Here is a 13808-nt window from a genome sequence, read left to right as displayed (position 1 = left end):
CCTGCCATGACCATCCTATTTAAAATTACAGCCATCCATTATCTACCTGTCCTGATCCCCCTTCCCCTGCTTATTTAGTTTTTTGTTTAGTCTTGCTTTGTTTAGTCTTGTTTTGTTTAGTCTTGTTTAGTTTTGTTTTGTTTAGTCACAGCCCCATCAGAATGTTAGCCTAAGGGCTTGAAGATTTATATGAGATTTTGTCTGTTTTTTTCCTGATATATTTCAAGATCTATTTGAGTATCTGGCATGGAATAGATCCTCAAATATTAGCTCAATATCAAATGAATGAATAAACTAGAAAAGTAAATGCTTTCTCATATGACCAAAAACAATAGGTACTAAAGAGAAAAAAATTAAGCTTCCAACCAGCATTTTCAAATGCTAAATATTTTGCTAAAATTTTTAAAAAGCAATATTTCCATTCAAAAATCACAAGAAATTAAGTATTTTTAAATTTCTAAGGTTTCCTATTAAATTCATGAAGTTTCCTAATGATGGCTACTACAGACCTATAACAGTATTAATATTCACTTCTTTAAAAAAAAAGACACTTTAACAAGAAATACAAATCAAGATGTAGCAATAATGAACTGAAGGCACCAAACTGGTCCAAGAACTACAGAATTAAAAACCCATTCTCTTGGGCTTCCCTGGTGGCGCAGTGGTTGGGAGTCCACCTGCCGATGCAGGGCACGCAGGTTCGTGCCCCGGTCCAGGAAGATCCCACATGCCGCGAAGCGGCTGGGCCCGGCTGGGCCCGGCTGGGCCCGTGAGCCATGGCCGATGAGCCTGCGCGTCCGGAGCCTGTGCTCCGCAACGGGAGAGGCCACAACAGTGAGAGGCCCGCATACCACAAAAAAAAAAAAAAAACCCATTCTCTTAAAGCCTGCAACACACTATAGTCTCTAAGATCAGTCCTGTCCAATATAAATAGTGATCTACATATGTGATTAAAAATTTCCTAGGAGTCACATTAAAAAGTAAAAACAAGTGAAATTAATATTATATTATATTTCATGTAACCCAGTATGCCCATAATATAATCATTTCCAACATGTAATCAATATTTCAATATTTATGTAAATCTTCAAAATTTGAAGTGCATTTTACACATATAACACACCTCAATTTTAAGTGCTCAATAGACAAATATAGCTAGTAGCTACCATACTGTACAATGGATTTCTAGATTTTTGGGGGTACTAATAAAACAGAAGCATACTATATTTGCTTTTAAATATTCATATTAAAAGAAATACAGAGAGAAAGATCTCTTCTGTTTTTAAACATTCAAGTTCACCTATTATACTGATAGAATTCTAAGTTCTTTTAACGTAAGTTTTACTTTTTAACAAAGTTATTATTTTTTTATTACAAAATATTTGGAATTCCACTAAAATTTAAGACTCAATAAGAATTCCATTGAAGTATAAATTATACAGCCATGCGTGATTACTTTGTTTGGCACAGTGATAATGATAATATTTCACACATTTGAGCATTTACTATCTGATGATGAGATAAAAAGATTAAAATAACTTGTAATTCTAGGAATTATTATGCAATCAAATACATTCAAATCGGCTGTCAAATATCTGCATAAGCTTACTTAATACCTCTCTGTCTATATATTATACACAATTGCAACAGATCCTTCTCTTGAAGGTATTTTTAATAATTAAAAAATATGAATTTTTGCTATTTTTTCCATATTTAAATATTTTTTAAATTGTGATATAGTAAGAAATATATTTGGTCTTTATCCCTGGTTCCTAGAACAGAGCTCTTAAAAGTCTTGGAATTTCCTCAGTGATAGAGTGTCCTTTCCTCCTTTAATCACCCCTGAGTTCATGCTAATGAGATGACTAAGGGAGGGGCCCCTAGATAGCCTCGGGATGGGGCTGATCATGAGAAAGACCAAGTGATCAGAGAACCGGAAATTTCAGTCCCAGCTACCTGACCTCTGGGAAAACTGAGCTCTGTAAAAACTCTTGAACTTAGAGATTCAGAAAGCTTCCAGGTTGGTGAATATATCAAGGTGTGGGAGGTGCTGGGAGGGCAGCATGCCCAGAGAGGGCATGGAAGCTCCATGCGCCTTCTACCATACCTTGTCCTATACATATACAGCACTTGGCTGTTCCAGAGTTATATCCTTTTTAATAAACCAGTAAACATAAGTAAAGTGTTCTCCTGAGTTCTGTGAGCCATTCCAGCAAATTTTTTTTTTTTTTACTGAAGTACAGTTGATGTACAATATTATGTAAGTTACAGGTGTACAATATGGTGATTTGTAAAGGTTATACTCTATAATTAGTATGAAATATTGGCTATATTCCCTGTGCTGTACAGTAGCTTATTTATTTTATATATAATAGCTTGTACCTCTTAATCTCCTACCCCTATATTGCCCCTCCCCTCTTCCCTCTCCCCACTGGTAACCACTAGTTTGTTCTCTATATCTGTGAGTCTGCTTCTTTTTTGTATTATTCACTAGTTTACTTTTTAGATTCCACATATAAGTGCTATCAAACAGTATTTTTCTTTCTCTGTCTGGCTTATTTCACTTAGCCTAACACCCCTCCAAGTCTATCCATGTTGCTACAAATGGCAAAATTTCATTCCTTTTATGGCTGAGTAGTATTCCACTGTATTTATGTACCACATCTTCTTTACCCACTCATCTGCTGATGGATGCTTAGGTTGCTTCCATATCTTGGCAATTGTAAACAATGCTGCTATGAACACTGGGGTGCATGTATCTTTTTGAATTCGTGTTTTTTTGTTTTTTTCAGGTACACACCCAGCAAATGTTCAAACCTGAGGAAGGAGCCATGGGAACCCCAGATTTATCGCCAGTCAGTCAGAAGTTCAAAAACATAACCAGAGACTTGTGACTGGGATCTGAGGTAAGGGCAGTATTATGAGACTGAGCCCTTTAACTTGTGGGATCAGGGAGAGAGCGTCAGAATTGAATTGAATTGTTGGAAATGCAATTGGTGTTGGAAAACTGAAAACTGGTTGGTGTCAGAAAACACCCCAGAGTAGTAATATTTATAACTTGATATATCAATTAATAACAAAAGTAATTTTATTAAGTAGATTTTTAATATAAAGAATCTAGCCTTATTCTAGGCTCAGAATTAACCAATCTTAATAAGTTAATTTGTAACTTCTGAAATGTGGCTACCTAAAACTATTCCAGCTTTAAAAAGCGAAAGTGCACACCACTCTTTTCAAACATTTTATAATACTAAAACTCTTCAAATTAACCATATCCGCCTGCCAATGCAGGGGACACGCGTTCGAGCCCTGGTCCAGGAAGATCCCACATGTGGCAGAGCAACTAAACCCGTGCACCACAACTACTGAGCCTGCGCTCTAGAGCCCACAAGCTACAACTGCTGAAGCCCGTGTGCTCCACAACAAGAGAAGCCACAGCAATGAGAAGCCCCCAACAATGAGAAGCGCTGCAACAAAGAGTAGCTCCCACTCGCCGCAACTAGAGAAAGCCTGCGTGCAGCAACAAAGACCCACCATAGCCAAAATAAATAAATTGAATTATAAAAAAATAATAATAAAAATAATAATAATAATCCCTCTGAATTAATATATTTCTTATCCTAAAACAATCTAAGCAATGATTAGTTCCTCAGAAATACCAAAATCAAAGGAAAACTTAGCACCATCAGTGTAATAACTTAAAATTATAACCTTTCAACACAGTACAAGAATTAGTGTTGTAAATTATCTCCAATCTAATTGATGGACAGAATTATGAAACTGCACAGAGTACTCATCTACTAAAGACTACACTCTGTCTCTGAGTTGACATGGAATTTGATCAAACTAATACTGTAAATGACTAAGAAAATGTACAACAATAATTTCAGGAAATCTGTTTAGTCTAGAGAATAATTTCCTCTACAAAGAGCATCAAATATATGAACATAAAATTCTATTGACTTCATAATTCATATAGATAGTAATAATTTAAGGAGTAAATGGAATTTATGTTAGAATATTTGATAATCAAAATCTTAAGCAACTATATTAGCAACTAAGTAAACAATTTAGACAATTTTGGGAGGATTAGAAAGAACAATTCATCACTAATAATTCAGAGTATTACTTCTAAAAAGTAGTTTTATAGCTTGATTTTATTGTGTGTATGTGTGTGTTTGTACTGGAAGAAAGAGAAGGAATGGTGATGATGTTGAGAGAATGAATTACTCAGTATAATAAAGTGACCCTCAATAAATGACAACTATTTGTTATATTCCAGTAAGTAAAACTCCTAATAATCATCAACTTCATTTCATTTACTCTACTTTACGACCAACAATATACTTACATACTTCAAATACTTTTTAAGTTGGAAACAATGTAAAATAGGACTATCCTGTCATCTGCAGTTCCAAAAATGAAAGAAATAAATTTGACTACTTTGAACTGAAAGCCATGATTTTGGTATTAATAGAACTGAACTCTAATTAAAATGATTTAACCACAATGAGAAGAGATTATCTCTCAGTAAGCATGAATCAGCTGATGCAGAGATAGTAAAAAAAAAAAAAAAAAAAAAAAAAAAAAAAAGACTAAAGAGTTAATATCTGATCTAATAAGCACTAAGAAATCACTGTTAAATTTCTTAGCTAGAGAAAGACACTCTCAAAGTGATATGCATGATGATTAGAGAGGAAAAAATTAGAGGTAATAATCTAGGCATAAGATAATAAATACCTAGATTAAAATGGAATAAGTAAATAACTAAAACAGGTAAATGAAAAAGGAAGAAAAAGGAATAAATTCTAAGAACACAAAATTTTATTTATAGCAGGGGTTGGCACACTACAGACTGATGGCTGTCTTTGCAAACAAAGTTTTATTGGAACACAGCCATGACCATTAGTTCATATACTGTCTATGGCTGTTGGGCACTACAATGGGAGAGTTAAGTAGATCCAACAGAGATCATGCGGCTCACACAAATCTAAACTATTTGCTAGCTGGCCTATATTCGTTTCCTATGGCTGCTGTAACAAAGTACCATAAACTGAGTGGCTTAAAATAACAGAAATTTATTCTTTCACGAGTCTGGAGGCTACAAATCTAAATAAAGTGTCAGCAGGGCCATGCTCTCTGAAAGGCTCTAAGGGAGAATCTGTTTCATGCCTTTCTCTTGGCTTTTGGTGTCACCAGCAATCCTTGTCATTCCTTGACTTGTAGCTGCATAACTCCAATCTCTGCATCCACTGTCACATGATCATCTTCTCCCCTGTGTCTGTCTGTCCACATGGTGTTCTCCTCTCTTACAAGGACACCAGTCATATTGGATTAAGAGCCCATGTTACTCCAATATACACTCCTCTTAAATAACTACATCTGAAATGAACCTATTTCCAAATAAGGTCACATTACGAGGTACTGTGGGTTAGGACTTCAAAATATTTTTGCGGGGGGGGGGGGGGGACATATTTCAACGCGTAATTTGGCCCTTTACAGAAAAAGTCTGCCAACTCCTAATTTAAAAGAGTAAAAACTGGTACTTCCTTAGTGGCACAGCGGTTAAGAATCCACCTGCCAACGCAGGGGATACAGTTCAAGCCCTGATCCAGGAAGATACCACATGCCACAGAGCAACGAAGTCCATGCACCACAACTACTAAGCCTGCGCTCTAGAGCCCGTGAGCCGCGAGCCACAACTACTGAGCCCATGTGCCACAACTACTGAAGCCCGCGCACCTAGAGCCCGTGCTCCGCAACAACAGAAGCCACCGCAATGAGAAGCCCGTGCACTGCAATGAAGAGTAGCCCCCACTCGCCACAACTAGAGAAAGCCCACACATAGCAACAAAGACCCAACGCAGCCAAATATTTAAAATAAATAAAATAAACTTTAAAAACTTAAATAAAAGAGTAAAAACTGAGGAGAAGTAGGTCCACAATTGCCATTGAACAGTGAGGGATTTCAAAGAGAAGATCTGGGATTTTGCTTTAGATAAACTAAGCTGAAAACAAGAGCCCTCAAAAGATGTCAGGCAGAAAGCAATATATGTAGGTCAGAATCTGGACTGGCTTAGAGATGGAGGCATCAGGAGTAACCTAAAAATGGATGAGCATTCTCAAGGTAAATGTTTTATACAGCAGGTCAAAAATCGATCTTTAGAGACTGTTTCTGTTACATAACAATGTGATTAGATAAAAATGTGATGAGAGGATGTCACTGTTATACAACATTAGATAATAATGTAGAAAATAGTGTAATTTAGTAATATGTAAACTAAAAGAGAAGCATCTCAACAGTGACAAATACAACAAAAAGAGTGAAAAGAACTAAAAAATGACTGGGGAATTTGGTTAGAATGAGACCATAGTCAAATAAAGAAAACAACCTCTAAGAAGAAAACTAAAAGGGACAATAGACACGGGTAAGATGAGAATGCTTAAGAAATAAAGTACTATTTATTTGTACGGTGAGTACAGTAGATTAGGACATTGGTGACCCCCAGTAAACCACATCTCCTGGTATTCATATCCTTGTATAATCCTTTCCAACACAGACTCTGAGTTCAGCCAAATAACTTGCTTTAAGCCAATTTGATATTAACAGGCATTGGCAAGCAGGGGCATGATAAGCACTTTCACATGGGAACTTGTTCTCTTGGAACACTGCCACCTGGAAGCTGGCTGCCATGCTGTAAGGAAGCTTGAGCTAGACTCCTGAATGATGAGAGACTGGATGGAGAGAGACTCTGATGGAAAAGAGGTCATCTGAGATATTCCAGCCCAGCAGAGCTGGCAACTGAATGCAACTGCCACAGTGACCTCAGGCCATAACTACGGGAACAGAAAAAGTGCTCAGCAAAGCCCAGTCAACCCAGAGGATCAGGAGAAATAACAAAATGTTGTTTTAGGCCACTAAATTTTGTGGTGGTTTGTAAAGCAGCAATAGATAACTGACATAGTCAGAATAGGATATATGTTTGAGAAACTCAAGTACACAGAGTGGGAATTCTTATAAAACTGAGAAGACCTGTATAGATGTGAAAAAAAAGAAAAAAGAAAAACCATGTAAATACAAAGGGTAAAATTAAAATGTAAAGAGAAAAACTAAAGATGATGAAGATGAAGGAGTTGAGTCATACAAGGAATAATGGGAAAATTTAAGACTAAAAACTTGGTCATTCTGTTTTAAGAGAATACCAGGGAAAAAGGGTTTCCACCTACTTCATCACTTTCATCTACTTCAATTCCACCATCTTTGTCATCATCCATTTGTTTATGTATTGTTTGAAGAGCTTCCAGACTAAATCTATCTTCTTCTGTGAAGCATGGTGGACTCAGTGACATGCAGGGATCTGAAATAGAACAAAGGGCAATTACTAACTTGCAATCCCCAAACACAAGCTATAGTCAAGAGAATGTAATTTAAAACAAAACCAACAAATTAAATTTCAGACTAAGTCAAACTAAGAGGCTTTAAGAAGTCTAGTAGGGTATTCTTCACATCAAAAGTATAATATATGAACACACTGACTAAAAATAAATAATTCAATTTAATTGATATTAGTCAACTAAAACCAGTACTAAATTCAGGTTGTCTACATTCTTCTTATCCAGATCATTATATTTATAAATTATTCCTCCCCCAAAACAGATAAACTCTCTCCTTTAAAAAAAGGAAAAAAAAACTAAACATCACAGAGTACAAGGTGCTATTTTTATATAGTCCAGTTTAAAATGTAAGTCCTAGGGAAACATCACAAAGAATACAAGAAAAAGAAATGCAGACTATTCACATGATCCTTAGACATTTTTTTACCATTTTTCTATCTAACAGAATCCAAGAGTCCACCATATGACTTTTTAAAATAAAATGTATAACTTCTTAGATTCAACAAGGAAAAACTGAATTTTTAAAAATCTTGTTCTTCATGTTTTTCTTAACATACATTTATTGGCTAAACCTTTTCCTATGGAAAATGAGTGAATCCTCACATCTAGGTTGTCAAAACTAACAATTTAAAGAGAATGTGGGGCTTTTCATGGCTTAAAATGAGATTAGTAAAAATTACCTCCTGTTGACTCAATTAGTAAACAGTCTACATACCAAAATGGAAAAGTACTGCCAAAACTTCACTCACACCCAATCTGGCTGACTGCTGGATTGACAAATTCCAGGAACTGACTTCTACCAGGTCACTAAAGTAATATCCTTTTAAAACATCATCAGATCCACATGTATGTCTAGGAACAGTATGGTCTTAAAGTTTAAAGTGGTTATTAGCATAACAGAAGGGTTAGCCACAGTTTGGCCATCTCCTCAACAATAGTTAAAAATCTAGTTTATCATCTGGTCCTGTTATGAATTAACTGACTGTGGACAAATCACTTGTCCTTGTATCTTAGTTACCTCTCTAAAATAAAGCAAGTAGACTAGATGTTTACTAAGCTCTATTGCAGCCATAACGGCCTAAGAATATCTAATTCTGCATTTAGGAAAAAAAATTACAAGAAAAGAAGCCAGTCCTGGAGATAAACTAATAATTTTCTAAAAAAAAAAAACAATTTAAGCCTATATTACCTGCATGTTCTACTTATAGAACATTTTGGCAATTTAACATTTAATAGTTTTAAGTTTTTAATCTGAAACTTAATTTTGATTCCTTTAATCTTAGAAGGGAAGGAAACTCTCTAAAAATGAAATTATAAGTTATGTGACATAAATATGTGTATAAATATTCAAAACTCTGATTAAGATTTGCTAAAATCTAAGAACTTACAGGCATAATGGTCAATTACGATCCCTAATTCACAAGACATCCAGAACCCTCATACGCCCACAAGTTATTCTGAATGGATGCAAAATAAAATATAAGCTCTCAGGTATCACAACAACACATGGTGTGAAGAAGATGTGTATACAACATGCTACTGCCTCCAGCAGACATATTTTTAACACATATTTATTTTGCTAACAAACATATGAAGTGAAAGTTATTACAACTAGTACAATGAGGAAAGTCTCAGCATCACTCACTCTGATTAAATAGGCTTTGTTGTCAAACTCTCTAAGCGAAGTCAACAGTGAGGACGGCAGAAACATTAAAAAGCTTAAGCTTTTTATACAATATGATTTTATACAATTTTATACATTTATGCATTTTATACAATATGATATAAAAGAACTGTACATATAATGAATCAGGTATAATGGTTTCAAAGACAACTGCTAAAATACCAAAATCAGTCTCCTTTGCCAACATCTTACAGACATCTACCTTAGCTACCCAAAATGCACTATGTACTCCATAGCCAGAACAGGTTTCTCATCTAAATAGAATCACTTGTTCATTTAAACATGATATGGAGCACCTGTCATGTGCCAGGCCCTGTACTTGGTGCTGGACACCCAACTAAGGCAAATTTCCTCCCCTTGGTGCCCTCACCTTGTGTTAAATGCAATGTGGTGTGATATATCTTTCTAGCATTATTATGCTGAGCATTCCTTTCTTTCCTCTGGATCAAGACCAGCACATTCCACTGAGAAAAAAAGGAATCAGCTGAAACAGAGTAAGACTTAACCAAAGTCAGCAATCAACACCATTGTTAAATTCCACCTTGTTTTCCTCTACCCAAAGCCAAACAAACGCTCAATCTGATTCTGCAGAAACAGAGTTACTGAATTAAAATGATTTCACCTAATAAGAAACATCTGATATATTCTAGAAGCCAATGCTCTTTCATGTACATAATGTAATCCCTACAACCCTGTGTGAGGAACATATATCTCCATTTTTCAGATGAGGAAATGAGACTAATGAGTTACTTTCTTAAGATCACACCCCTAGAAATGACAGACCTGGGATTCACACAAGTCTTCAAGACTCCAATTCATGTTCGAGTGTCAGTATAATGAACATAAATGCGTCAGTGTCACCAGTGTCAGAGAAGAATAAAGGATTGCTATCATAGATACTGCCAGAACCTGGCTGAGAAGCAGAGAGAACCAAGAAGCATAAATGTGTCCCAAGGAAGGGGATCACTAGATACCTCATAAATGACAGACATAATCTGAAATACAGACCTATACTTCTTAGATTACTTCTCCTTTTGAGAATAACGTACCTTTAATTCACACTCCCCTTGAAAAAATCTTTACAATAAGTATACTACCACAGTAACAGACATATGTTGAAAGTTTAAACAAATATAAATATTAGAAGCCAACTAAATAAACTTCTTAATTTGTTACTTATCTAGCAAAATACATAAATGCCAGACTTCAGGCTAGAAGCCAGGTATACAAAGGGTAAAAGCAAAGTTAAATATGGCAAGTACAATGACAGACATGTAATAAATATATAATGGCAGTAAAACTAAGGGAGTAGTCCTGTATAGCAAGAAGATTTGAGGAGAAAGTGATATTTACACATTGATTCTTAAAAGACGAGCAAGTGTTCTCTAAGAAGACATGAATGGGCAAGAACATAAGCTGCTAATAGTTATACTAACAAAATAATGATGACAATAACTATCAATTACAGAGTGTCTATAACATATTACATAAATTTATATATAAATTATATATTTTACTTTGTTTATAAAACAGGCATTATTATTACCATTTGACTAGGTAATTAAGAGAAAAGACTGACAATATCATTGAGGGTCAGACTATAGAGGGATCTACAGATTATTCTAAAGTGACAATAAAAGGGGAAAAATGTTAATAAATTACTCACTGAAACCCTCTACTTGCAGTTTCCTTGGCCTGCAAAGCTCTTTCTCCCAAGTACACCCACTGTTGGTTCATTCCAGCACAAATGTTTCTCCTCAGAGGTCATCTTATTTCCCTATCTAAAATAGCCTTCCCCTTTTCCATCTGTTATATTTTTCTTCACAGCACTTAATCACAGTGCATATATTATGTATGTACTTTCTTACCGTCCAGTCCTCCACTATAATGCAATCATGAGATGAAAGGCTTTGTTCTGATTGTTGCTCTTTTCTGAGTGCCTAGAAGTGTCTGGCACATCGTAAGCGCTCAAAAAATATGTTTACTGCATTACTTACCTAACTGGTTTCCAATATAAATGTTTGGAAGAGAAAAACTTCACAAAATTACTTGGCTGATTAGAAAACTAAGATGTAGAAAGTGACAGTAAAACCCCTCACCTCTTTATAGTACTAAAGTTAACTCTAAGTGTTGGTAGAAATCTACTAATATTACTCCTGCTCCAATTAAAAGTATTCAGTGGCCCCCAAGAGCCTAAAGTATAAAGTCTATTTTTTCACTGTCAAATACTGCTGTTTAAATACTTAATGAACAAAATATACAACACATTATAAAAAAATAATGGAGGGGAACTTTAAAATATTTAAGATTCAAGGCCCTTATACTTTAGCAGCAAAGATAAAATTTCATGAAGGCAAGGACTAAGCTTGTTTTATTCATGACTATATATTATTACTATTATTATATATGTTATAATATATGTACATTATTATTATACAGTACTACTCCTAATAAATAATTATGGCTGACTGGCTTTTACATGCAAGCAATTGCATTTTTGGTGGTATTAGGAAAGAGAAATTGGATTTTAATAAGTGGGGTTAGAAAAAGAGAAAACAAGAACAAACCCAAAGAGGAAATAAGACGATATCTGGGACCCACAAAGAGCAGTCTGGCTAGCAGACTGGCTCTCTACTGAGAGTGCTACTCAGGGCTCCTCGCTGCTCACCTCTCCTCCATCTGCTGCTGCAGGCCTTCAGCGGAGGGCTGGGGAGGCCAGTCCCACATAACAAGGAACTGTCCTCTGCCAGCTAACAGTACTGCCCAGAGGGAGGAAGAAAACACTAGCAAGCATGGGTGGAGGAGCAGTAGGATGTGAATCTGGAAAGATGGCTTGGGGTTATCCGTCAGTGAACGGCAATGAACCAAGAAAGAAGAGACTAAAAGAAGCCACTGATCATTTTTAAGTGAACTGTGACTTGATGGCAAATATAACAGAAATCACAACTTATATTTTGTGTAGTGCTTTCAAGTTCAAAAAATGTTTTCCCATATAGTCAGTTTTATTTTAATCTAGAGAAAAAACTATAGTCTCAGTTTACATGCTTGTTACCAATGAATGCCTATTCCAACAGTACAGGCAGGAAGTAACAACATAAACTACAACCACAGCAGTGAGGATAGATGGAAGAGGTCAGACTGAAGTGACAACTGAGTGTACTGAGAGAAAGGAGACAAATATGACTGACATTTTTAGAATGAACTAATAAAAGTCTAGGTAAAACAAAGGTAACTTCTATTTGGCTGAGTGAAACCAAACAACACAGAGTTACAAACTGCGCCAAATGTGATTCCATTAAGCCTTTACTAGAGGCACAAATATTTATGCCATATTCTATATTTTGTTGTCCCAGTCAATTGATATAGGCAAGGAATATAGTTCAGAAATGTAAGAAAATAAGAGCTTAAGAAATAAATGAAACTGAAAAAGTAAATCCAGTCTTTAAAGCTAGTTTCCCTCCTATAATACCTTTGAGGTCAGCAAATTTCATGCAGAAGAGAACTAAGAAGGAGAGCCAGCCGACTTTTCATCACAAACCAATGACTGTAGCCCATTAACAATGTGCAACATCATAAACTGCCAAGAACATGGCTTACCACGCTGGCAACTTTTATGAGTCTCATGATTAGGATTTTCTTAATTACTACCACTGAGAGAAAAATTTTAAACAAATATTGTTCATACTTGGTGCTTCCACTAATAGTTCAAGCATTTATCAAATCAAACACTTCAATCCGAATATTTTGTGAGCAAATCTTCTCTAAAATCTTCAGAGATAACCGTTTGGTGTCATTTTTCAATAAACCAACAATCTGATTCAAACTAAAAAAGAAAGTGAATAATGTCTTCTTTCTTTTTTGATATCCTCTTTAAGGCAGAGTCTGCCTTATTTCTCTTATTATCCCAATGTCTAGCATATCACCAACACCTGGCATACAGGAGGATTAATGGATGTTTCTCAAAAAGTCTAATAAATAAATAATAAAGGCTGCCACATACTTTTTTAAAGAGAAGTTTCAACCCATAATCTATTATATTTCCCGGTATATGGTACCAGGAAATATAATTTCATAGATATTCAAAGTATGCTAATATTTACTGAAAGTATATTACATGCCAGAACAACAAATGAGAAAAGGAAAATTGTAACTCGTATACACAACGCTATACCAGGAGGCTATAAAAATGCAGGTGGATTCTGAATCTCACATGTTTAACTCAGATTTTTGAAAAGTTCAACAAAGGAGACAGACCTCACCAACAACAGGGCTGAGAAACCACTGTTGATATATCAAATTATGGCCTAAGTATTATACTGAAAAGAAAATAAAGAGCCTTTATTTTGAAACCCTTTCTGATTAATGACTGCCTCTTGGAGCTCTGAATCACTGACTTTGTTTACAAAGTCCTCATTAATTAGTCTGACTCTTGTAAAAAGAAAGAACTTTCCCCTCATCTGTTAGCTAAAAATTTCCCTTAAAAATTGCTAAGTTCAATTATACCTTCCGAATGTTTTAAACAGACTATCTGATACAAACTCAGTTACTTAGGTCCTTTCCCACTTTCCAGGGATACTTTTCAACTTACCATCTTCTGATTATTTCACTCCCACTTATTCCCCCACCCTTACAAAGCATCTTGTCCTTGCCACCTCAAAAAGTTCCCGCTAATCTTCTCAAAGAGCCTCTCTAAAGGTAGGAGACAAGGTGATGCCTCTGCCTCAAAACT

At 35.5% G+C, this 13808-nt stretch overlaps 1 protein-coding gene across 1 annotated transcript in view; it reads right to left on the bottom strand.

Annotated features, from left to right (window-relative positions):
• The window catches only part of STIM2 (stromal interaction molecule 2), a 169047-nt gene that overhangs the window by 94830 nt on the left and 60409 nt on the right, over nucleotides 1-13808 (bottom strand). The window contains exon 2 of the mRNA XM_082838740.1: nucleotides 7228-7358. Within this exon, the coding sequence (XP_082694866.1) occupies nucleotides 7228-7358 (131 nt within the window). The remainder of the gene's footprint in view (nucleotides 1-7227; nucleotides 7359-13808) is intronic.

The sequence above is a fragment of the Leucopleurus acutus genome (assembly GCF_964270905.1).
Source record: "Leucopleurus acutus genome assembly, chromosome: 4".
NCBI lineage: Eukaryota > Metazoa > Chordata > Mammalia > Artiodactyla > Delphinidae > Leucopleurus > Leucopleurus acutus.
Note: the sequence above shows the minus strand (reverse complement) of the source record. Positions and strands in the feature narration are given on the sequence as shown.